The sequence below is a fragment of the Paramisgurnus dabryanus genome, chromosome 3 (genome assembly GCF_030506205.2).
Source record: "Paramisgurnus dabryanus chromosome 3, PD_genome_1.1, whole genome shotgun sequence".
NCBI classification, from domain to species: domain Eukaryota; kingdom Metazoa; phylum Chordata; class Actinopteri; order Cypriniformes; family Cobitidae; genus Paramisgurnus; species Paramisgurnus dabryanus.
In genome coordinates, this window is record NC_133339.1 from 37,708,824 (window position 1) to 37,733,184 (window position 24,361).

The window sequence follows — 24,361 nt, forward strand, 5'->3', positions numbered from 1 at the left end:
GCTGCTTTCTGGCAGCCGGATAAACACGATTGATCAAACTAACACTTTCAGTGAAGTTCATGTTGTAAATCATATGTACTTTGTGCTAAGTCAGGTTTTCTCTTTCTCCTTTAGAGTTCAGCTTTCTCCAGTCACGTTCAGGATCAGGGAGTGGTCAGCATGTTTGAACTGTCTGTGGCCTTTCGCCAGCAGCACTTTCTTTCTGGTCTACTGCTCTCTGAACTTTCTCTCATCCTCGAACCCGATGGAGAGGGGTAAGACACACACAACACATTAACTAGTGATAGTTGTATCATAGTCATTTTTAGCTTTTACATATATAAATAAATGAATTATGGAAAAAATATTCATTCATTATGCAGACAGTTTAATCTTAAGTCACTTATTAGTGCATTTTATCTTTGTGTGTTCCATGGGAAATAAACTCCAGACATTTGCCCATCCAACATAATCCTTCCTGTCCAACAGAAACCTCGCATCTCCATTTGTGGGCATTTTTCCTTTTTGCATAAATCATTTCTATTAATAATCTTTTTTCTATTCCTGCGGGTTTTGCAAACATTTAATATAAATGTATTGAAGGTATCAAAACTTAGCCATATAAAGAATACAAATATATGTTGTGTTTAATTGTTTAAAAAAATGTGTTAATTTCCTGAAAAAAAAAAACATTTTGGAGATGAGAGGTTTATATCTGACAGCTTTGCATTCGCACCCACAAAAGACTCTCCCTGTAATTGTCACATTCTGCTAATTTTACTATTTATAACTATTTTAAAAGGTAGCTTTTTTAGCCATTTTTGCAATGTTTAAATCCATTTCGCTAATCCCTCATCAGAAGGTTATTCCCTAAAATAACAACACTAACACAACAGCTAACACCTTGCTATATTTCTCCTCTTTTGCAGCTTGTTTTTCCTACACAAGAAAGCCATCAGCGCGCTGCATTCACTGCTGTGCAGTCACGACGCGGACCCCCGCTACACCGACCCCCAGGTCCGCTCGCACATCGCCCAGCTCTACCTGCCACTCCTCCCCATCGTCATGGAGACGCTGCCCCAGCTTTACGACTTCACCGGTCAGTTAGTCTCTTAGAGCCGAGCGCCCTGGTTATCTCTTGCGTTATTTATATGAACTCTTTGTTTATGAGTCTTTCAAAGGTCAGAGCTCCAGAGAGCCATTCAAAGAACTGAACAAAAGTGACATTTCAACTGAGATGTGTATCTCTCTGCCTTTGTCTGTCACAGACACATCCGCTCAGCGTGCACGTCACGCCGCTGCGCTCGTCGACGATAGCGACTCAGACAACGGCACCATCAGCCAGTCTGTTGCTATGGCGATAGCCGGCTCGCCCCTTCCTCATTCCAAAGCCAACCCATTCACTTTACCTACAGTGGTGAGTACCTGCTGAGAGGTTTCATTTTGTAAATGTTTAATAAATGTTGCAGATATTAAATGATCGTAGCTCATTATGCAGGGTCAAGCATAGTCTGCAACAGATCCACCTGCATCTATATATAAAAATATACACCACCAGAAGTGTTTTAACACTTTTTGCCACAAGGGGGCTCTGCCATGTCATTTTCCTTCATTGGTTTATATTAATGGCTTGTGTATTGCAGAGGAAATGAGAGTCGTGTTTATTGGTCATTCGAGTGTAAGGACATCCTTTGTATAAGACGGCTACTAACAGGCTGTCTAATGTTGCGTGTCAGTGTATGTTGGGTGTAAAGCTGTATTTGTTTGTCTCTTCTCAGACCGCCCGTCCATGCAGCGCCCTCTCCGCCGAGTGCAGTCGGACTCTGTTGGTGTGTTTCCTGTGGGTGTGGAGGAACGCAGATGCAGGCCTGCTGGAGCGCTGGGTGTCAGACCTCTCAGTCCCTCAGATTAACCGTTTGCTTGATCTTCTGCACCTATGTCTGTCCTGTTTTGAATACAAGGTACATTCATCGTTCTCAATCGACTGATATGTATTTTTAACAGTCAGCAGAGATATCTGGAGGATAGCAGGGTTAAAGACTGGATTGATAAACTGACCTGTGCTCATAATCTAAAAATGATCACTATGTTTTTCAGATTTCAATAAATGTTTTCAATACTCCTACAACAAAGGGCAACTATTATGGCCTTTTTACAAGATGCAATAAAAGTCTCAGGTGTGCCCAGAATGTGTCTGAAGTTTCAGCTCAAAATACCCCACAGATTATTTATTATAGCATGCCCTAAATGCCCATATTTGGGGTGGGAGCAAATTTTTATGTCTGTAACTTTAAATGCAAATGAGCTACAGCTCCTCAATCCCTTAAAAACATACAGTGAGCGCTTTCAGTTCAAATAGATCTGATTAATAAAGTCTGAGAGAATAGTATCTAGTGGACAGTGTACAACTCGCTGAGGGTGGTACTATGGTAATGCAGGACTGTAAGTGGGTGGGGCTTTATCAGTGTGACCTCACATTGATAAGAGAATCGAAATGGCATGTCTAATGAGACTGTTTTGGTTTAATGGATATTAAAAAACTACAAGCGGTTTATTCATCATAGGGTGGTTTTTGTTCACACACTGCCAACACACATCGTGTCCAAACACCTTGTAAAAGTGGATTTTGCATAATAGGTGCCCTTTAAGTCATTTCCATATGCCTTTTTTTAGACAGTCAAGATGTTTTTATCTAAATCTTTTTACTCTTGATTCTCCTGTTCTCAGGGGAAGAAAGCCCTGGAGCGAATCAACAGCCTGACCTTTAAGAAATCTCAAGACATGAAGGCTCGTCTGGAGGAGGCCATACTGGGCACCATCGGAGCCAGACAGGAGATGGTCCGTCGCTGCAGAGGTACAACCATCGCTCTTTTTCTGTGTGCGTGTGTTTCTGTGAATTTAGCAAATCTGGACTTCATACCTCCGTGTTTTCCAGAGCGAAGTCCTTATGGAGGTCAAGAAAACGTCCGGTGGAGAAAAAACGTCACCCACTGGAGACAGAACGCAGACAGAGTGGACAAGTACGGCTCTCAATTTTTTATGTCTTTCCATTACTCTTCACTTTAGCTGTCTGTGGGCCTAATAAAGCACATAATCACTGGGTGCACATCAGGCTGTGTGTGTGTGTCGGGTGGGCACTATGAATAGCTTACTGTAAACACCATCTCTTTGCAGAACTAAAGCAGAGGTGGAGCAGGAGTCTGTAGTGGATGGAAACTTGGCGACAGAAGCTGCTCTAATAGTCTTGGACACGCTGGAGATTATAGTGAAAGTAATGGATGCTCTCTCTCTCTCTCTCTCTCTCTCTCTCTCTCTCTCTCTCTCTCTCTCTCTCTCTCTCTCTCTCTCTCTCTCTCTCTCTCTCTCTCTCTCTCTCTCTCTCTCTCTCTTCTCATTAATGTGTTTAAAAGCATTTTAAACAAACACTGTTCTACAATATGCATGCCAGTTTTACGCTGATAAATGGTGTTTTTGTTTGTGTCAGACCGTGGTGATGTCAGAGCTGAAGGAAAGTGTTCTGGGTGGAGTATTGAGAGCGCTGCTTCACAGTATGGCAGGAAACCAGAGCGCCCTCTTCCTGCAGCACTGCTTCAGCACACAGAGAGCTTTGGTCTACAAGGTTTGTGTCTTCTGATTTGTTATTAAGGGTGTTCACTTATTCTCATTCTCTCTCACTTTAGCTCATACTCGCACACAATCGTGAGGATATTAAAGAGAGTCAGAAGTCTTCAACCTTTTTCAGGCCAAGGACCCCTTAATAGATAAATAAAAAAGACCTGCAGGGACCCCCAGTACATGTACCAAATTACGAATGGATTTACATTACGATGTTTACGTTACAGATATATCAAAATTGTTTCAGATATACACAGTCACATACTGTTAACATACTACATAAAACACTGAATAGATTTGAATCAAGTTTTTTTATTATTTAACCTCCTAAGACCAAGTTTTTTTTTTTTGCACCATAATACTTAATTCTGTGTAACTGGAACCTGTTGTACACAAACATGGACAAATGCACTGCTTTATGTTTTAAGAAAAATATTTGGTTAATATATTTATTGGTTCTTCCTAACCCCAAAATAGCTGGTAGATACGGTGCGATTCAATGCCGCACATGCCACATGTTTTCTGGAAAAAAAACATTTTATTCCCTATGTAGTGTAGGATGATATCATAAAAATTCTAGACTTTTTTGTTCCCTTAAAATGTTTATGTCTTCTATATGCAAATGTTGATTCATACCAAAATGCTTTTTTGCATAGTTGTGTTTGACACATGAAAACGTCTCTGGTTACGTATGTAACTGTTGTTCCCTGAGAAGGGAACGAGACGCTGCGTCTCCCTTGCCATACTCCCTGCGTCCCTGTAACGCCGTCTTTGGCAATATTTCAGATAGCGATATACTTCCTGGCTCCCACGTCACCCTGTCTTTTTCGTTAACCCTTACCATTTGTTAAATTTGTTATACACATTGAGACTCACTTACCCTTGAAGGCTTTCCCAAAGTGTCACCGCAGTGACGCAGCGCGAGTTTCCTCGAAAGGGAACTGTAACAATGTATCTTAAAAAGAAACACAATGTAACCTTGCTCTCACTTGAAATATGTCCCCACATTTAGTCCTTGAATTGGAGGGTATTGGACCTGGAAAGTCCTTAAAAGGTCCTTAAATTTGAAGTTAACTAAGGTGTGGGAACCCTGATTTTGACACTGTCCGCATCCTCATTCCTTGACGTAACTTCCATCTATATATATTTGCGTCAAAGAGCACATTTTTGTTTATTTTTTTGTCTGCAAGTGAGCAAAGTTTATTTTTTTTACTCAGTCACTGTTGCACATTTTGGCACAAAATACTGAAAGACTTTGATTGTTGCCATCATAAGCTTGATTTTGTTTGACATTTTTTCCCTCATTATTTATTTTCCTTTTTTTTATTGTGTTTTTGTTAGTTGTTGTTGTAAATGTTCCAATTGGGACAGAGATTGTGCCATTTTCAAAGAGTTTAATTAAATGTTCATGATATATATTTTAGTTGCATTTGTAAGTTATTAAAAATGCAACGGTTTAACTAGGCACATAATATAAAAATATCGATAAATTAATCGGATCACATTGAATTATTGTAAATTATCGCAGAGCAAAATCTATATTGTATCGTATTGTAATGAACTGTCCAATTTACACCCCTACAGTAGGATGTTATACTATCTTTGCTATCAGGGATTTTTTCAGAGATTCATACTTTAAGTTTATTTATTAAAGATGTTCAGGTTTGGTCACCTGTTTGTATTTGATAGATTCTTGTACTATATTCAGTTGGAAGAGGCTTAACTCCTGCATGTGTTGGTGTTTGTAGTTTCCAGAGATGTTGTTTGAGGAGGACACAGAGCTGTGTGCAGACCTTTGTCTGCGGTTACTGCGTCACTGCAGCAGCAGCGTGAGCACCGTACGCAGCCACGCCAGCGCTTCCCTCTACCTGCTCATGAGACAGAACTTTGAGATTGGCAATGTAAGGCACAACACCACCTTAAAACGCTGGGTTTGATACATGTGGTTACTGTACATGCTTGTTTAGAGATAAACTTGGTTTAACTTTTGTTTTCCTATTCTCTAGAATTTCGCCCGCGTGAAGATGCAGGTGACCATGTCTCTGTCTTCACTTGTGGGAACCTTCCAGACATTCAATGAAGAGCATCTGCGTCGCTCCTTAAAGACCATTCTTACCTACGCTGAGGATGACCTAGAGCTCAGAGATTCGCCCTTTCCTGAGCAGGTACCGTACATTAAGAGTCAAAGGATAAAGATCTCGAGGCATAACTCGAAGATTGTTGCTTTAACATCCACATAGTGTTGCATTGAACAAAAGTAGCCAACTATAAATATTTAAAGGTATAGTTCACCCAAAACAAAAATTTTGTCATCATTTACTCACTCTCAAGTTGTTTCAACCCTGTATAAATTACTTCTGCTAAACACACAGGAAGATATTTTGAAGAATGTTTGTAACAAAGCAGATCTGGGGCACCATTGACTTCTATAGTAGAATTTTTTTTTCTCATAAATGATCAGTAATGTCACCTCTACAGGTGCAGGATCTGGTCTTCAACCTCCACATGATTCTCACAGACACCGTGAAGATGAAGGAACACCAGCAGGATCCAGAGATGCTCATAGACCTCATGTACAGGTCAGCATTGTTCCTTCTTAAAAACCTCAAGCGTTGATCTTGTGTCGTGCTTACAAATCCCTCTTTTCTTTATTTAGGATCGCTAAGGGTTATCAGAACTCTCCAGATCTGAGACTCACCTGGCTGCAGAACATGGCAGGGAAGCATTCAGAAAGAGGGAACCACGCCGAGGCAGCACACTGCCTGGTTCATAGCGCCGCCCTGGTGGCCGAGTACCTCAACATGCTCGAAGATTGCCGCTATCTTCCCATCGGCTGTGTGACCTTCCAGGTAAACTATGTGTTAGGCTAGTGTTAAGTATTGTGCTTGGTATTAAATCGTATTGTTAGAAGCGTAACAAATCAAACAATGCTTGTGTACAAATAATGTTTCTTTAAATGTTTTAAAAGAATAGTATTTAAAATTTAAAAAACACCTTTGACACTTAATTTACATTCACAGAGTATCTCGTCGAATGTGTTGGAAGAGTCAGCGGTGTCCGATGATATCCTGTCCCCAGAGGAGGAGGGCATCTGTTCTGGGAAGTACTTTAGTGAGTCGGGGCTCGTCGGGCTTTTGGAGCAAGCAGCTGCCTCTTTCAACATGGTGAGAGTTTTATTTTTCTCCTGAATTGCTTTATTTAACCCATTATTGGTATCCAAAGGGATGTATCCATATTTTAGGGTATCAACTCTAAAATCAGTGGTGACCTGACCACAGCCTCTTTCTCTCCTCCAGGCCGCCATGTACGAGGCCATAAATGAGGTTTATAAGATCCTCTGTCCTATTCACGAGGCCAACCGAGATTTTAAGAAGCTCGCCTCCGTCCACGGCAAACTGCAGGATGCGTTTAACAAAGTATACAATCAGGTTTGTGTTAAATTTCGAATTACAAAATGTTCAATGTGTGTGGCTTACTGAGATGTTGGATGTTTGATTGATGTCCTTCTCTGTTTTGGTGACGATGTGTTCCCTGCTGTGTCCACGCACAGAGTTCAGGATGGGAGGTAGGGCTTACCGATCTCACTGTGCTTTTGGACTTATCAGTACCATGTGCTGCACAGTTTGTGTTGGCAGATGATTTCTCTCCTCCGCTAAAAACTTGTTTTTCATCTTGTTTCATTTCTCTTTGGGCTTCCCCTCTTGTCTCCATGTGGCCTGGCCCGCGATGTCTGGATGTTTTTCTGGTGAGTGCACGGAGATGAACTTTGCTTAGCCAAGCTGTTTCATCTCACTCTCTGACACACTTAACTAAGTAAGGCCATCTTACAAGGATGCAGTCAGTGTTGTTGCAGGGCACATGTGTACAGATTCGCATACGAAAACCCATCAGTGCTGTTCCCTTAGGCATGATGTGTCTGAAACAGAGTAAAGTGATGTTAGTTTAGCTTTTATGTGTCATTTAGTATTCAGTGCCTCTGCTCTGTCTTTGTGTCCTCAATGTTCAGGTCACAGAGGATGTTTGGCACCTACTTTCGCGTGGGCTTCTACGGTTGCCGCTTTGGAGATCTGGATGAGCAGGAGTTTGTTTATAAAGAGCCTTCGATCACCAAACTGTCAGAGATCTCGCACAGACTGGAGGTGAGGATAATGACAGCAAATATGTGACCCTGGACCACAAAACAGTCATAAGTAGCAAGGATTTTTTTGTAGCAATTGCCAACAGTACATTGTATTAGGCAAAATTATAGATTTTTATATGAAAAAAATCATTAGGATATTAAAGGGGACTTATCATGAAAATCTGCAATTTTAACATGCTATAATAAATGGTCTATATGATATTTTGAGCTGGAACTTCACATATGTACTCTGGAGACACCAAATATTTATTTACATCTTAAAAAAGTCTTATATGTCCCCTGTAAGTAAAGGTCTTGTTCGGTTAAGATATTTTGTAAATTTCCTACCATAAATATATCAAAAATGTATTTATCATTAGTAATATGTGTTGCCAAGGACTTAACTCTTTCACCGCCAGCGTTTTTAAAAAAAGTTGCCAGCCAGCGCCAGCGTTTTTCATGATTTTCACCAAAGTTTAATGCCTTCCAGAAAATGTTCTTCTTTTAATATATAAACATACAATACACCAAATGAAAGAACAGACCCTCTGCTTTCAAACAAAAAAAACCGTTTCATCCTACCTTTAGTGGTTCTTTTGCAATCAGCTTTTGAATATGGGTAGGTTTTTGCAAAAACACCATATTTTGAGCAAAAAGCAGAGATAATTCCATTTTTATGACGGACTTTTCATAGAGATCCCATTCAGAGCGATCTTTAAAACAGACACGGACATGCAGCCGCTTGCCATAGAGCAATACTTCCGGTTTTAAAAAATGGCGGAAGGGCGCCACCTGGTGGATAATAGCGGTATTGCGGAAAGACGGAATATCTCGTCATTGGCGGGGAAGCGTTTTCTCTTAATTGACGAGATATCTCGTCAATGGCGGGGAAAGAGTTAATTTGGACAACTTTAATGGCGATTTTCTCAATATTTTCAAATTGTTATATATAGGCAAAATATTATCCTGTCCTAACAAACCATGCATGTTCGTCTCATATGATCATTTGTTTTTGTTGTAGGAATTTTACTCTGAACGATTCGGTGATGATGTGGTTGCGATCATTAAGGACTCCAACCCTGTTGACAAGAACAAGCTGGACCCCAATAAGGTAAGATACTCATGGCATAAAGCCTTACCAAACAAGGACACCAATGTGATCCTGTCTGTGAAAACCCAGCAAAAGTCTGTTTTCTACATAAAATCATCCTACATAATGTAAAGGACATTCTGTGAAAATATACTGTAACCTTGATATCTTTAAAGGGGATATATCATGAAAATCTGACTTTTTTCATGTTTAAGCGCTATAATTGGGTCCCCAGTGCTTCTATCAACCTAGTAAATGTAAAAAAGATCAACCCAGTAACTTCTCTGCAAGCATGTGAAAAATTAGGGCATTGAAATTTGGCTCCCCTTGTGATGTCAGAAGGGTATCTTACCGCCCCCTTAATCTGCACTATCCAACCACAGCACTGCAATTTAGTGCAGAGAGAGAGAGAGAAAGAAAAAATAATTGACAGCACAGTTGAGTTTCAGTTTCAACACACCACCATCATGGCGATCAGTGTTTGCGTTTCATCAGCTCATTTGCATTTTAAAGGACACACCCTAGTTACCTGTGGGGTATTTTAAGCTAAAACTTCACATGTGTACTCTGGGGACACCAAAGATTTATTTTACATCTTTAAAAAAAGTATTGTGAAATATTGTCCCCGTTAATATTGACTGAGTAAGATCATATCAATGATTAAAATCCGTATAATTCACAATTTAGTTTTCACTTCAAATTGTCATGAATCATGTTTTTTTTTTTTCAGTTTAATAAAATCAGTGTATTTTTCTACACATGGTAATATGGTAAATGTATTGACCCTGCGCTATGTTCTCAGGCATACCTTCAGATCACATACGTGGAGCCCTTCTTTGACACTTACGAGCTGAAGGAGCGCATCACGTACTTCGACAAGAACTACAACCTGCGCACGTTCATGTACTGCACGCCGTTCACACTGGACGGCCGTGCCCACGGCGACCTGCACGAGCAGTACAAACGCAAAACCATCCTCACCACCTCCCACGCCTTCCCCTACATCAAGACACGCATCAACGTCATCCACAAAGAGGAGGTGTGGGGTGCTTTTAAACTTGAGATATTGAAATACAAAATACTGATTTTACAACTGAATTTCCTCTGTGCTGTAGATCATTCTGATGCCGATGGAGGTGGCGATTGAGGACATGCAGAAGAAAACACAGGAATTGGCCTTTGCCACCCATCAGGACCCCTCTGACCCAAAGATGCTCCAGATGGTGCTCCAGGGTTGTGTGGGCACCACTGTTAATCAGGTAATCTTAAAAGTAAATACGTTTTTCCCAATGCTGCTGCCTTATTTGTAGACGTGAACCTATCATTGTTGTCACACAGGGTCCGCTGGAGGTGGCTCAGGTCTTCCTGTCTGAAATTCCAGAGGATCCCAAACTCTTCCGGCATCACAATAAATTGCGTCTCTGCTTTAAAGACTTGACCAAAAGGTGCACATATTCTTGGAAACACATTCATGCTTACTTGTAATCCATCTTAATAATTCGATCATGAGACTTCTTTCTTATAATCTCAGACTTATTTGGGCCCCTTTGGTTTGGTCTGGGTCTTAGTTTGACTCCCACTGTGTCTGTTATGCGCGGCTCTTATGCATTTAACCAACTAACTACAATATTATGTATTCAGGTGCGAGGATGCCCTCAGGAAGAACAAGTCTTTGATCGGTCCAGATCAGAAGGAATACCATCGAGAGCTGGAGCGTAACTATACCAAACTGAAAGAAGCTCTGTTTCCTCTTATCAACCGCAAGATCCCTCAACTCTACAGACCACTTCCTCTACCAACCCCACCAACACAGAGGTAACGCAACACATATACACCTTACATGACCACTAGACTGTTTCCCATCTACTTATTACCCCCATCATGCAAGTTGAGAAGCAAATCAGATTGGAGCTAGGAGCTGTGTTTTTCTGTGTGTGCATGAGGTGGCCCGTATTAGTGTTGTTTGTAGCTAAAACAAAACACAAAGGCTGTGTCCGAAATAGCCCTCTATACCCTTGTTTAATAATATAGTCTACCTCAATTTGTTAAGCAGTAGCGGGTTGCTAAGTGTATGTTTCGGTACATAAAAGGATTGAATAAATGCACTCGGTGATGTCCACTATCATTTCGGACACCACTTCAATATGGAGAGTGCACTATTTAAAGGTATAGGGGGCTATTTCGGACACAGCAGATGATAGAGGTGCAGCCGATGAATCATATATAAAAAAAACATTTGTATTGAAATTGACAAACAGTTAGGGTCATCACCCAGTGACAGCCAATAAACACAGCATCACCCGAGGGGATTTATTGGTCTTTGCTCTTTTTCACAGGAATTCTCTCAGCCGATCCAGTTTTCGTCGGGTGGAGTGCTGAGGTGTGGCAGATTGGAACGCGGGTGGATGTGGAGCCAGACTTGATCTCTCGCTCCACCATGTCACCCCTGCACCCACCACACACTAACAAACTGCACATTCCTCTCATGCTCTCTCTCTCTCTTCCTGGGCGAGTGAAGAAGCACAAGTGTGTTTATTCTGAGGAGTCATCTACTGTAAACATAGTCATTATAATCTTCATGGGCAAAGCAGCTTAGCTGGTCAGAGTAGTCATTAGTAGGGAAGTAAACTCTTACTCGACTTCTTTAGAGATAATTTTAGGCTCTAGCCAGCACACGGCATTCAGATACTCCTCTACACTTCCTCCTCTTGTTTGTTTGTTTGTGTTGTTGTTGTTTTGTGTGAGTGCAAGAAGGGAAAGCCACACTCCTTCCAGGAATTTTTCTGTGAATGTGTTGTAGTAGAAATCCTCGTAATTCCTTTTGATTTAACTTTGTCTTTTGAAGACTGACCAGACCACTGACAGACTCGCTTTGAGATGAACTACCAATTTAATCTAGTTAGCATCTTTTGCGTAGACCATTTTAAAACTTAAAATAATACTCTGGTTAAGTAATAAACATTTTTCAAGACCAGACGTAGCAGAGGATGAAAGCATATATAGTCATTATTAACTATGGAAGTTTTCAAAGCGCACTAACTAGCAGATGAGCACACTAACTTAGTTTCTGCACTGACTGCTATAAATATTGGCCAATGCTGTACAGAATCACACATTTAGACAAGGTTTTAGTGTTAATGTTATGTTAAATAGACAGAAATGTGTTTATTATTTACGTTATGCACAAGTATTGAAACTGGAAAAAGAAAAACTGATTTACATAAGCATTTTGTGAATATAAAGGATTTGGTTTTTGAATGTAGCTACTGCCTTGAATTAGCAATACTACTTTAGTCTAATATACACTGCTGTGTTGATCTGTCTTGCACTATTTTAATGTTTTTGTGACTTCTCCTGTTTGACTGTATACTTTGCAAATTGCTGGACGAAATACTGTATTTTTAATAGCCAAAATGTTTTTTTATTTATTCTGATATGTTCGTCTCTTTTCTACATTTACTTTTTGTATTAAAAGAGATTTCTTCTAAATTTGTGTGTTCAGTAGCAGATGGAAAAAAGTAAAATTGCACATTTTCACTACTTTATCAACAAGTTCAGTAGATGGAAAGGTATGCTAAAAAAAAACAATGCTATAGTGTTGATACATAACGAATGAACTCGAGCTGAGGTTGTCTGGCTAAAAAATAATTTACAGACCGGCTTACAACCGGTTTGTACTAATTATCTATAATGAGGCGGGCTTTTAGATCTTTTATTTAAAACAGATGCTTGAAACAGATGCTTTAACGATCGTACCCCTCATTTACATACATATCACGTGGTTATTGTCTGCTACGCACAGCAAACTCCATATGGACGGTGCTGTATTCACATAAACGAGAGACGCATGTCCATCTGCGACCTGATAACACATTAACCAAACGCTTTATTACTTGTTAGTTGCCGCCGGACTTTTATAGCGGAGCATGACGTAAGGGCGTTATGACATCATGGCTCAAGGGTATCACTAGATGTGTTTGATTGCATGCGGCGCTACGCTGTGTGACCTCAAAGTATTGCGAGAGCGATCCGATATCTGTGCTTTCCAATAGCTCTCGCGGTATTTTGATGTCATACGGCAAACGGTCTGCGCAGTGCGGTATGACGTTAACACACCTTATAAAAACCTGTGCATTATTTTGTTATCAAATTGCATATTACTGTGCGGTATAATAAAAAAAAAAATCTATATATATATTCAGTACATAGTAATGATATTTGGATTATTATTTTTGTTTGTTTGTTTGTTTAAATTTAATTTTTATCTAACACCATGATCGCTATTGACCAATCTTTTTGTGATACTGAAAATACATCGCTTAAATTGTGAAGATCTTAATAGTGCAAATAAAAAAATGTAAATATTTGATGAGGATTATGAGGAATGAAGTGCATGGATTTGTTGGCTCTTTAAGAGCGGGGGGAGGAGAATGGGGTTTAGTGCATGATTTGGCCGCAGTGTTTTTGTCTCGCTGTCAGTGAGACTGCTGGCCTTAAACGTTGAGGGGACTGGACGGGGGTAGGTAAGAATACGTGCATGGTTTTTTATTTATCTTTTGTTTTTAATTCATTTATTTTATCTAAAATTATTTATTGAGATATACATTGTCGCTTTCCATTTGCGTTCAATGATGCTTCAGTCTTTGTGCTGCACGGTTTTACCTTGAGTTTCAAAGTAACGGGTCAGCGGTGGGGATTCACCATTTAAAGCGACTTATTTTAACCTTTGTTATTGCGTGACGTATTACTGGAGGTAATATGGTGTTTATTTGAAACGCAGTATCTGTTTTGCATCGGTCGATATATGACTGGTATTGCTGTATGGTATTTATATGGGGGAAGCGCGCACAATGCTTTTGGTAGTGTAGCGCAAGTGTAAAACTAGTTTAGATAAAAGCGTGCAGAATTTGGTTCATATTCAATAGTATAGCTAAAGTGATATTGTAGAAATGATGTTTCATGTGCTGTGGTAATTTGCGCTCTTGGAAATAGCCGCTCGGTCGCTTTATTTGGTCAAATTATGCGAGAAAACACCTTTTGCTTTATGTGTAAAATGTTCTTGTAACGTCTAGTCCTAATGATCGTAAGGTTGCTTAAACGAGTGCTAATGGCGGTTAGGGGTAAATTCTTCATTAAATAAAAGCCCCGTGACTGCTGTGACTCTGGGGAGAGGGTGGGACTGCTCGAGCTCTTCATGACTTCCAGATGTTCATCACTTTGCAGCAGTGACTTTGAATTCATGGGCTTCGTCCTTTTTTAATTTGGCCGGGTAGAAATGGTTTGGTTAAACACGTGCCCTTGGTTGTTTATTCGTGTTGTCTTACACTGTTTGTGCAGCTATTTTAATTGCCATGCTGAAGATTATCACCTCAAATATGTTGACAACTTGTGAAAATGCAGGGGAAGATAAATATACAGCTTTTTAAAATCTTCATTGTACTTAAAATACTTGTTACCTCATTATGATTAAATTATTTTAAGCAAATTCAAGTTTTTTTCTTGGTAGTACTATTTAATTTGTTGTGTGTCTTCAAACTTTAATACATGCAACTTTCTGTTGTGGTTACTTGAATCGTTTTCTCGCTATCGTATGTTTACGTTAACTAATAGCTAGTATATATGTTAAAGCGTTCACGACGTTGTGCTCATGAGAAGAAGCGCGCGGCGGTGGAATGTGTGTCGTTTGGCGCGCGCGTAGTGAGCTCGTGGAATTCCTCGAGCAGGAATGCTCGGCTAAAAAGCCCATTTGTACGAAGGACCACACGCTGGGCGTCAAAGTGTTTGCAAGACTAATGAAATTAGCCACATGGCTACGAGACTCAGACGTAATTCGTTGTCGTTGTTTACACTTTTCAGTGTGTACTGTGTACCTTTATGACGGACATCCTCAAGATCTCAATTGTTTCTAGACACCAGTGAGATTAAATGGAGACCAGCTGGAAACTTCTGCATATGTTTCCTGCAACTTAGATTTTTATACTGAGAAAAAAGACGGTCACATCAGGTACTGAGATCTCAAATGATTTAAACTTGGTTTAGATTTACCAGATAAGTCTATAAAGTCAGAGATTTCAATTTCCCTACTGACAAGCCAAGTTTAAGCTTAAGCTGGTCAGGTTGAGCAGACTGGCAGGCCAACTTAACCATCTTTGCTTGGAGGATCATCTTAAACCAGCTAGTACCAGCTTAGCCAAGCTTCCAGCCTGGTCAAGTTGGTTTAAAGGAATACTACACTTTTATTAAAAAAAATCCTGATAATTTACTCAATCCCATGTCATCCAAGATGTTTATAACTTTCTTTGTTCAGTCGAGAAGAAATTAAGTTTTTTGAGGAAAACATTCCAGGATTTTTTTCCATATAGTGGACTTTAGTGGACCTCAACAGTTTACGGTTTCAATGCAGCCTTAGGGGCCATTCACATGTCACGCTTAAAAACGTGTGGAAAATGTAGGTGTGTAGGTTCTTGTCACATGATGTGCAGTGTGCTTGCGGCATTCTGAAAAGTTTAAATGTTTAAAGCCCGGGATATTGGCTGTCCCAGATGAAAGATTGCCATTGTGAAACCATCGTGGCTCTTCATCGGTGGTCCTATGTCGTACAGTGAGAAATGTTCAAAGATGGACGTTTTCCCCATCTGGCGTCCAAAGATAGCCTACGATAGTTTTCTAACAGTGTCAGAAATTCAGCATGACTGTCATCATCGTACAGTCTTCATGCTTGTCGTTCCCAAGTTTAAACGATCTATGTCGCCCAGTATGATAAGGTAATGATTTTATAAGAGTGCAAAAATCCTGCAGGGTATTCCGGGCTTTCCTCGATGCAGTGCCTGGAAAAAACAAACGCAGCGCACCATGTGCGCATCGCGACTGCGTCATTTCCATTATGAACGCGCATATATTGATATTTACATTTATTCATTTAGCGGACGCTTTTATCCAAAGCGACTTACAATTGCTATATATGTCAGAGGTCGCACGCCTCTGGAGCAACTAGGGGTTAAGTGTCTTGCTCATGGACACAATGGTGTGTCACAGTGGATTCGAATGCAGGTCTCTCACACCAAATTCTTATTCACTGCGCAATCACCACCCCATATGAAATAACGACTTGAGAGCGTTAAAGACGGTATATGTAAATCACCCCTTAAAGGGTTTTAAACTATCCCAACTGAGCCATAAGGGTCTTATCTAGCGAAACGATTGTAATTTTCACCCAAGAAAATTAAAAATATATCATTTTAAACCACAAGTGAAATATTCCTTTGAGCTGGTGGGTCAGTTGGTCTACCAGCCGGACCTGCTAAGACCAGCTGAGAAGTGTCCAAAAACCCTCTAAAACCAGCCTGCTACATCAGCTTAACCAACTAAAACCAGACTGGGAGATCAGCTAAAACCAACAATCCAGTTTCTGCTTGTTTTATCTGGTCTTTTTAGTAGAGAACCCAATTTTTTTTATTAATTTCTTCTAAATCCAAATTGTTTGAACTATGCTGTCCACATTATTTTGACAGCTTTATAACTGTATGCCTACTGTACGCCAGCAATTTTCTTGTCTTAATTCCTCCTATTGTAAAAACAACTATCGTAAAACAATGTTATTAATTACAGGTTGCATAACTGAGATCACTATTTCTTATGAGTTATGACATGAAAAATGAAATGTTCCTCTGGACCTGTATGACAGTGGGAAGCTATGTCTCCAAAATAAGCACTTTCTCAGCACTTTTATGGCATGTCATGTTCACTCTCCTGTACACTGAGTATTATTCGGTTTGATAGGTGTGTAACTCCGACTGTCACTTGTTCAGTTCATCCTGTAACTAATTTCCAAACGCCAACTAAAATTAAGGACACAAAGAGTCACTGTCATTCTGTTCATTCAGCAACATTTTATAACTGGTTTAGTTCCTTGTACTGTAAACTAGAATCATTATAATGCTCTTAAAGTTTCATGCTTATCAAAAAGCATGCATGCTAGCTCTATGTTCCTTGCCATTTGGTGAGACAAGAATGCAGGGAGCTATTATCTTCCATAAAGATCCGTCTTATCCGGTTTGGACATAACTGTAGAGGAGGATGGAAATTTTAGTACAGAGTCCCCAGAGTAAAGGTGTGTCTAAAGACGTCGTTGTCTGCTCCATGTGTGGGACATGTGTTCAGAGGTGTGGGCTGCTGGCTGCCTGGAACGTCTCATGTAAAAATGATCAATGACCTCATTTGCCCAAAGTTGAAACATACTGTTTTTCTCACTTTAGGTATGCATCTTTCCTCGGTAACTCTGGATTCAGCCCTGTCAGTGTAGTATTTTAGAGTAGACTACTCTGAAAAAGTTTTGGTCACTTTACAAATACTGTACTAGGCTGGAACCTGTAAACGTTCCCTTCCTTAGTCATGAAATCTGCTTTCTTTACTCTTTGTTTACATTACCAAGCAGAGTCTGACTAAACCCCGATGTCTCCCCTTCACAGCTGCTCCAACCGCAGTGATACATTGGCACCCTTTGAACACTCGTGACCTTACCGCTATTCCATGACACTACGCTTACAACACGTCTGCCATTATATTTCCTCTCTTCCGTTGATCACCCCTAATCCCCGTGCTCTTGCCTTGAATTATATTTCGGAGGGGTAAATTTGGATGTCTGTGGTGATTCCTGTTGCCTAACTCCACCCTGCAGGCCATTTCCTCTCAAAGGTCGGCACAATGACCAATGGCGTCCAACATGTGTTTGTTCTTCTCCTGCTTCGTCCGTAACGTGAGTAGGGAGAAGCCCCTCCCAGGACCTTGAGCTTTGGCTTCATCCCATGCTGTTTCTGTGGATGCAGTGTTTTTCCCCACACCACTCCCTAATGTAAAAAACAGCACCATATGTGCTGGGCATGCTGACTTCAGTGGCAGGACAGTTTCCAGGATTGGTAATGATGTCTGGGGTCTTGTATGAAAGACTGTGACAGCTTGAAGGAAGTTAACAGGTCTGTTACGTAACATCTTAATCAAGCCGAGAAGTACTAAGCCCCATCATTGCCCATCGTGTAGATCACTCATTCGTCCGCGATTGGATATCGACAAGATCTGTTATCACTACAACAGCTTTGGACCACCAATGGAGATATTACCACCAGAGCAGCTTTCCAGCATGGAATAGCCGCCATTTCACCATCTAGGTTAACTATAGACCCAATGCAGTCCGGCTATGAGTAATCCACTTCTAGCCGAAATAAACTTGCAAGATGTATGATATTCCGTCATGGAAGTGAAGTCAACAGTGATTACAGGGTGTTTGGTTTTATTTATTTATTTGATGTATTTATGGTTAGACGTGTCTTAAATTTTCACTGACTACCCCAATCTTTGCCTTGTTTTAACTTGGACTTCTGAGCCGTGTTTGGACTGCTATCAGACGTCTTTTAAACACAAAATTGCTTGCCGTGTTCTGTCCTACAGGGACACGTTCTTTGTGGTATTTTTATGTAGACGTGCATATACACACAATCTGTGTAAATTTATTAGGCCAGCATGCATTATTTAAACCCTCAGGACTGAGAATTATTAAACATCCTTACTTCAAAGGCACAACACAGCTTCCGCTTTGTCTGACGGTTTTCCTGAGTGCGATGCACAAAAAGGATCACAAACTTTGCAGGCAAATCACAGTATTATTCAACACACAGGCCTGAGATTTAGCTAAGATTTCTTAAGCCTCATCTTCTCCTGCTGTGCTTATTTTGCAGCATATGGTCAGCAAGAAGCGCAAACCTAAAGCCAATGGCATTTGCTATGACTCACACTAGGATTTTCTTACTTTAAAAGCAGTCTGGATCACTGTTTCTCTGTGAAAGTATTTTTGTTCTAGACATTTCCATAGAAATCACCCTTTGCTTGCTTCAGGACCTACACTCTTTTATCTCCCTTTTCCCCCATCTTCCTGCCAAATTTGCTTTGTTTTTTTCTCTCTCTCTCTATTTTTAATAGTTTCTTTCTTGGTCTCTCTTTTTCTCTCGTTCCCTCCATAATCCCTCCCTAATTTTTGGTCCGTCTTTCTCCCAGGCATGGAGGAAGTGACCAACTCGTTTTGAAGCCTTTGGGGAATTGCTTTCCTGTAACACTTTCTGAGGCTGAACTCATACAGTGTACAGTACATATGCATGCACGCAGTTGTTTTCAGTCAACCATTACCCCTGTAACTACCCTTGTGTAGTTATCATCCATCTCGCAATAGCTTGGAAACCTTTGTTTAGTAATTGCTGTACAGTAAACGTGTTCATTTGTGGTGGAAAATGTGCAGTGGTATGGTTGATCCATTGGTTCTGTAGTCTTAAATCATCTAAAATGACGTGGCTGTGTGTATCTATACAGTATACATGGGTATTGTATGTGACCCAGAACCACAAAACCAGTCGCAAGTTGCACGGGTATATTTGTAGAAAAGTCAAAAATACATTGCATGGATCAAAAAATAGATTTTTCTTTTATGCCAAAAGTCATATAAAGAACATGTTCCATGAAGATATTTTGTACATTTCTTACCGTAAATATATCAAAGCTTTTTGTGAGTTGATGCAACAAAAATGTACATACAAACTTGCTCTAGTTGCTACCTTCCCAGGTGAAATTAAGTACACTTCCAAAGTGCTCTATTTTTGCGCACTAATTTTGTACTTAATATACTAACAATTCTTCTTTAGTACTTCTTAGGATTATCTAAGTGTACTTATTTGTGCTATTTTATAGACACCATAAATATGAACTTAAATGTGCTAAAAATGTATTTAAAAAATGTGTTTAGGTACCACTTGTAGTAAACTTGAACCCATATTTGTATGAAAGTTGAGTTCAAGTTTAATACAAGTGTTGACTAAACATAGGGATGCGCCGATACCACTTTTTTGGAATACGAGTACGAGTACGAGTACTTGCATTTCAGTACTTGCCGATACCGATACCGAGTACTTAATAAAAAACATGATTTAAATTTACAGGTAACAGCTTTAGCAGTGCCGGCGCCAGCCGAGCGCTGATGAGGGGGCGTCTAAAATACCAGAGGGGGCGATCACATGAATGCATATAATTCCCCCAGCTAGAAAATACATAGGTTTCGTACATTAAGTTTTAAAGTGTTATAAACAAACATCTCTGTAATACAACCACAAAAACTACAGCTATAGCAATGTACAGAGCTCTGAACAATACAACAACAACAACAAAAAAACGCATACCTAACGTTACATATTACACAACACTACTCATTTGAAGTTCAGACCCAGAGGTAGAAATAAATTTTACGTAATGGTGGGGGGCAGTGTTGGCAAATAGAGTTGATGGTTTTCAGCCCAAAAACGGTCCAAACGCAACATTTTATCAACATTTTGGTTCAATTTGATCATATAACGTAGTTATTTTAACTGCCACAAGTAATGCACCATAAGCTAGCGATTAAGCAGCTAGAGAACCACAATAGCAAAATGACAATAACTCGTTTACATATACAGCTATGCTGTAGGATAGGCTAATTCAAATTCGTTCATTATAAATTTAACAATGTCTGTTTTTATCTATTTACTCTGATAAACAGGTGTGTGTGAGAGAGAGAGATATAGTACAGGCTTACCTTTAACGTTAAATGCAGAACAATAATAGGCTGTTGGTTGTGCGTTGACTTGCAAGGATGCTGAAGAACATGAACATCTGAACTTTTCAAAACTATGTACAGTCTGGCTGAAGTTCATGGTGCCCGAATTGACTTAATGACAGATAGTCCAGTTGGGTAGTGCACATATTAAGTAATACCGTTACAGAGGTGATAAAAGCGCCAAATTTTACATGAAGCTTCTTTAGGACCTCCTGAATGATTTCAGCCTAGGAGCCCAGCTAAAATATAAAAATTTAGTGTCAAAGCACTTAAAAAACTATATTCATTAAAAATGTTTTTTGTTTTTTTTCCTCTCAAGTAAAACTTTCAGGGTAATGGGCTTTTAAGACCACTGCATAAGCTTAATTTTGTTAATTTGTACTCCGGCCAGTAGATCTTCCAAATAATAAGTGTAAAATAGAGTGCTGAGACACCTTATACCTAAAAAAACCCTCAAAAAGCCCTGTATAATATAAGCGGAATTATTAAAAAAGCCAGCAAAAATGCTTCAATGTTAAGAGATTTTGGTTTTCTCTTTAATTTTTCAATTCAGCTAGGTCATTCATATCGCTATTTTCTGAGTACATAGTCTGGTCATTAGTTTTATGTTAGGCTGCATCACATCACTTTAAATCCTATTTGTGTGACAGTACATAGCTAAATGTACTTTCAGTTATTTTGGTTTCCTATTGTAGACATACAGGTCAGAATATCTTGAATTGTTTGTTCTTTTATGCTTAAATAACATTAGTTTCTGAGACTTCAACATGGAGCTGATCTGGGCTCTGTGTATTATTTGCCAGAAAGACACCTCTGAACCCCTGAGATGTCCCTTGCAGACACCTGGGACTAGTGGTGATAAATCTGATGCCTATAGATCATTTCTTGCTAATGTCAAGCAATTCAGGGCGATTGACAATCTTCCAACTAAACTCTATTTTGGGAATGATGAAACTGCTAGCAATTTTGCATCACATTCTGCTTCTTGGCACAAATCTTGCCACCTAAAGTTTAACAATTCAAAGCTTATGAAAGCGACAAAGAAGAACATGGGAAATCCTGTTGAATCTGGAGGGGGAAAGCCAATGAAACGCCAACGTTTGGATGACACTTCCAACGTTTGGATGAACCTGTTTGGATGACACTTCCAGAAGTCCCCACAGCCTGCAGAGAACTTATCAAATATTGCTGTAAGGGGGATTGTTCCACCTGCAAATGTGGCAAAGCAAGTCTAGACTGCTCACCTCTTTGCAAATGCAACTGTAACAACTCAAAATTATCAATTACAGGGCCAATAAAGATCACACTGCTAATACTTTGACATGTATTGAAGCTAAAGTTCATGCACTCTTAAATAAATATATAAAATTTCACCTTTAGGATTCATTTGAATTCTTTATCTTGTGCAGGAAGTTGGAAATTGCTGTGTTTTTAAGCATATTTCATTGATAAATGTATACTTCTAATATGACATGTTACAAAGATATTTTCTGAGGGCTCCTAGGCCAAAATTACACTATAGACCCTAAGGTAACACCATGCAAAATTTGGTGCTTTTATCACCTCGGTAACGGTATTTTCACTACGCCACCGGACTAAGACGAACATTTGGATCTTTGCACCTGAAATGCTCCGATAATTCATCCACGCCACGGCATTAATTGATGTGTGACAATCCGGAGTCCGGTTTGTAGAACTTCCAATGCTATTTTTCATATATCAATTGCTACAGGGCAGGCCCAGGTCACTCTCACACTCCTGTCTGTAAATTTTTATATAATTTCCCACTTCGACATCTTGATTTCCCTCTGAGACTCAGAACGCGGGCTCATTGTCGGCGTGCCTCAAGCCGTCAACACAAACTTGTTCAACTTCAGGCGCGGCTGCAAGAACCAACAACCACATGACGTCAAAGTACCGCGAGAACGATTCGAGAAATCATACTAAGTGTCGTTTCGTCTCGCTCTCGCGGCATTTTGACGTCTTCGCCTGATGAATTCGAACAAGCCTATAGGCTACACATGAGTGGGCGTGTGTCACGGTAGAATACATGCACACTTGTTTTTTTGTTTTGTTAAATAATTAGACTTCAAAATTCACTTTAGGAAGACAATACACAAGGCAAACGTGATTTTAAATAGCGCATTTTATCATTAAAATCCCATTCAACATTAATGGTGATCTGAGGGGGCGGGATAGTGCCAGTGAGGGGGCGACGCCCCCTCACGCCCCCTCGTGGCGCCGGCCCTGAGCTTTAGTCATATAATTTAACAAAAAAACAAGGGACTAGTTTTCCAGTTTGTTGTAAACTCTGCCTCTTTGGACAACACAAGAGGCATTAACCCCTTACACGCCGCTCAAACATAGACATTTCTCAGACCGTGGTATCGATCCCTGGTATCGGGGGACTTTTAACGAGTACGAGTACTTTAGAAAATGTGGTATCGAGGCCGATACCCGATACCAGTATCGGTATCGCTGCATCTCTAACTAAACATATTCTTAATCTTAATACAGAGATATTATGTTAAAAGTGCATTTTAGTTCATATTCATAGTGTCTCAAAATAGCACAAATAAGTACACTTAGATTATCTTAAGAAATACTAAAGATAAATTAGTGTTCGAAAATAGAGCACTTTAAGTACACTATAAGAGGAATAATATCTCTTTGGGATTTTCCATTCAAGTTTGTTTTTTATGTATCGCCATTCAGTCTTACAGCGGGAGGCCGGTAAAAAAAGCTAAAACAAATATTTTCATTAGTAATATACGTTGCTAAGGACTTGATTTGGACTTTGAACTTTAAATGCGATTTTCTATTTAGATTTTTTTCTCCCTCAGATTGCAGATTTTCAAATTGTTGTATCTCGGCTTATTTATTTAGGCAAGGCAGGCAAGGCATTTATTGGATGTATATTTAGTGATGTATAAATTAGGGATCGATCGATATGGATTTTTTTAAGGCCGATACGATTTTTGTTTCATCAGCCTTAGCCAATGACCGATACAGGCTGCTGATATTTGGAGCCGATGCTGCTTTTGCTCACTCAATTTACATCATAAAAATGACAAGATGATGGCAAAAGTCTCAATTTAAAAAAGTAACATTTATTGAACTTAAAATGTATATATATATTTAACAAATAGTAAAAAACAGGTGAGGGTGCTATTTAACCATGAACTGCGCTGTCCACAATGATGAGGAACTATTAGCAAAGAATATTGATTTCTTTACTACTACAAAATATATATATAGAGATAAAAACTCGTTTTGTGCAGCTATTATCAGCTGTAAGACCGAGCTTTCGATGTTGTCATGGAAAGGTTGGTTGTTTTTAGTCACATGACCTGGCTTCCAGCACTCTGTCTGTCTGTAAATAATGCTGGAAAAAAATGCCGAACACAGCAGCCACATATCGCAAAAATCGGCCAACCGATATATATTGGTCTATCACTAGTATAAATCTCAGTTTCACAAATTTGACCCTTGGTTTTGTGGTCCAGGGTCACATATTGTATATAAATGGTTCACATGTTTGTGTTTAAGTAGTCAATTTCTTTCTAGTTTGTAGATATGGATGAGTGTGTGTCTGCAATGTTTTGCGTGTGAAAAATTGTGAAAACTATATATAAAGTTGGCACACCAACAGTATCAAAAACTTTTTTAATGAAGAGACTTTCAAATAGTGTGTGATGTTTCAAGAATTCAGTTTGATGAAGAAAAAAATGTAAATTAAAAATGCAGCATTTTTGATAAATCAACATATAATATTATGCAACTCTAACTGAGAAAATTAAGTTAAACAATTTAAACCTGTTCGTCTTTAGTTATGTCAACTATTCTCAGGTCAAAACTTAAAATTATAGGTTGAATTGACTTGCAAAACCAAGTTGTTTTAACTTAATGCTGAATTTTTTTTTCGAGC

At 39.5% G+C, this 24,361-nt stretch overlaps 2 protein-coding genes across 8 annotated transcripts in view; both read left to right on the forward strand.

The window, feature by feature from the left end:
* dock6 (dedicator of cytokinesis 6) overlaps nucleotides 1-12,293 on the forward strand; it is a 50,578-nt gene extending 38,285 nt beyond the window's left edge. For 3 of the 5 annotated variants that reach the window (XM_065252962.1, XM_065253062.1, XM_065253123.1), the window contains 21 exons: nucleotides 115-254; nucleotides 909-1,078; nucleotides 1,248-1,396; nucleotides 1,758-1,940; nucleotides 2,707-2,999; nucleotides 3,154-3,250; nucleotides 3,464-3,598; nucleotides 5,343-5,495; nucleotides 5,601-5,759; nucleotides 6,073-6,173; nucleotides 6,251-6,443; nucleotides 6,615-6,758; nucleotides 6,891-7,022; nucleotides 7,145-7,159; nucleotides 7,608-7,733; nucleotides 8,736-8,825; nucleotides 9,607-9,843; nucleotides 9,920-10,063; nucleotides 10,143-10,249; nucleotides 10,446-10,619; nucleotides 11,141-12,293. In XM_065252962.1, the coding sequence (XP_065109034.1) occupies nucleotides 115-254; nucleotides 909-1,078; nucleotides 1,248-1,396; nucleotides 1,758-1,940; nucleotides 2,707-2,999; nucleotides 3,154-3,250; nucleotides 3,464-3,598; nucleotides 5,343-5,495; nucleotides 5,601-5,759; nucleotides 6,073-6,173; nucleotides 6,251-6,443; nucleotides 6,615-6,758; nucleotides 6,891-7,022; nucleotides 7,145-7,159; nucleotides 7,608-7,733; nucleotides 8,736-8,825; nucleotides 9,607-9,843; nucleotides 9,920-10,063; nucleotides 10,143-10,249; nucleotides 10,446-10,619; nucleotides 11,141-11,183 (2,985 nt within the window). In that variant the 3' untranslated portion in view covers nucleotides 11,184-12,293. The remainder of the gene's footprint in view (nucleotides 1-114; nucleotides 255-908; nucleotides 1,079-1,247; nucleotides 1,397-1,757; nucleotides 1,941-2,706; nucleotides 3,000-3,153; nucleotides 3,251-3,463; nucleotides 3,599-5,342; nucleotides 5,496-5,600; nucleotides 5,760-6,072; nucleotides 6,174-6,250; nucleotides 6,444-6,614; nucleotides 6,759-6,890; nucleotides 7,023-7,144; nucleotides 7,160-7,607; nucleotides 7,734-8,735; nucleotides 8,826-9,606; nucleotides 9,844-9,919; nucleotides 10,064-10,142; nucleotides 10,250-10,445; nucleotides 10,620-11,140) is intronic. The other 2 variants (XM_065252991.1, XM_065253179.1) reach the window with 1 other exon arrangement.
* A 941-nt stretch (nucleotides 12,294-13,234) lies between these two features.
* Nucleotides 13,235-24,361, forward strand: part of kank2 (KN motif and ankyrin repeat domains 2) — a 34,697-nt gene continuing 23,570 nt past the window's right edge. Inside the window, exon 1 of one of the 3 annotated variants that reach the window (XM_065252582.1) lies at nucleotides 13,235-13,327. The gene's annotated coding sequence lies outside the window, so the exon portion shown is untranslated. The remainder of the gene's footprint in view (nucleotides 13,328-24,361) is intronic. The other 2 variants (XM_065252521.2, XM_065252710.2) reach the window with 2 other exon arrangements.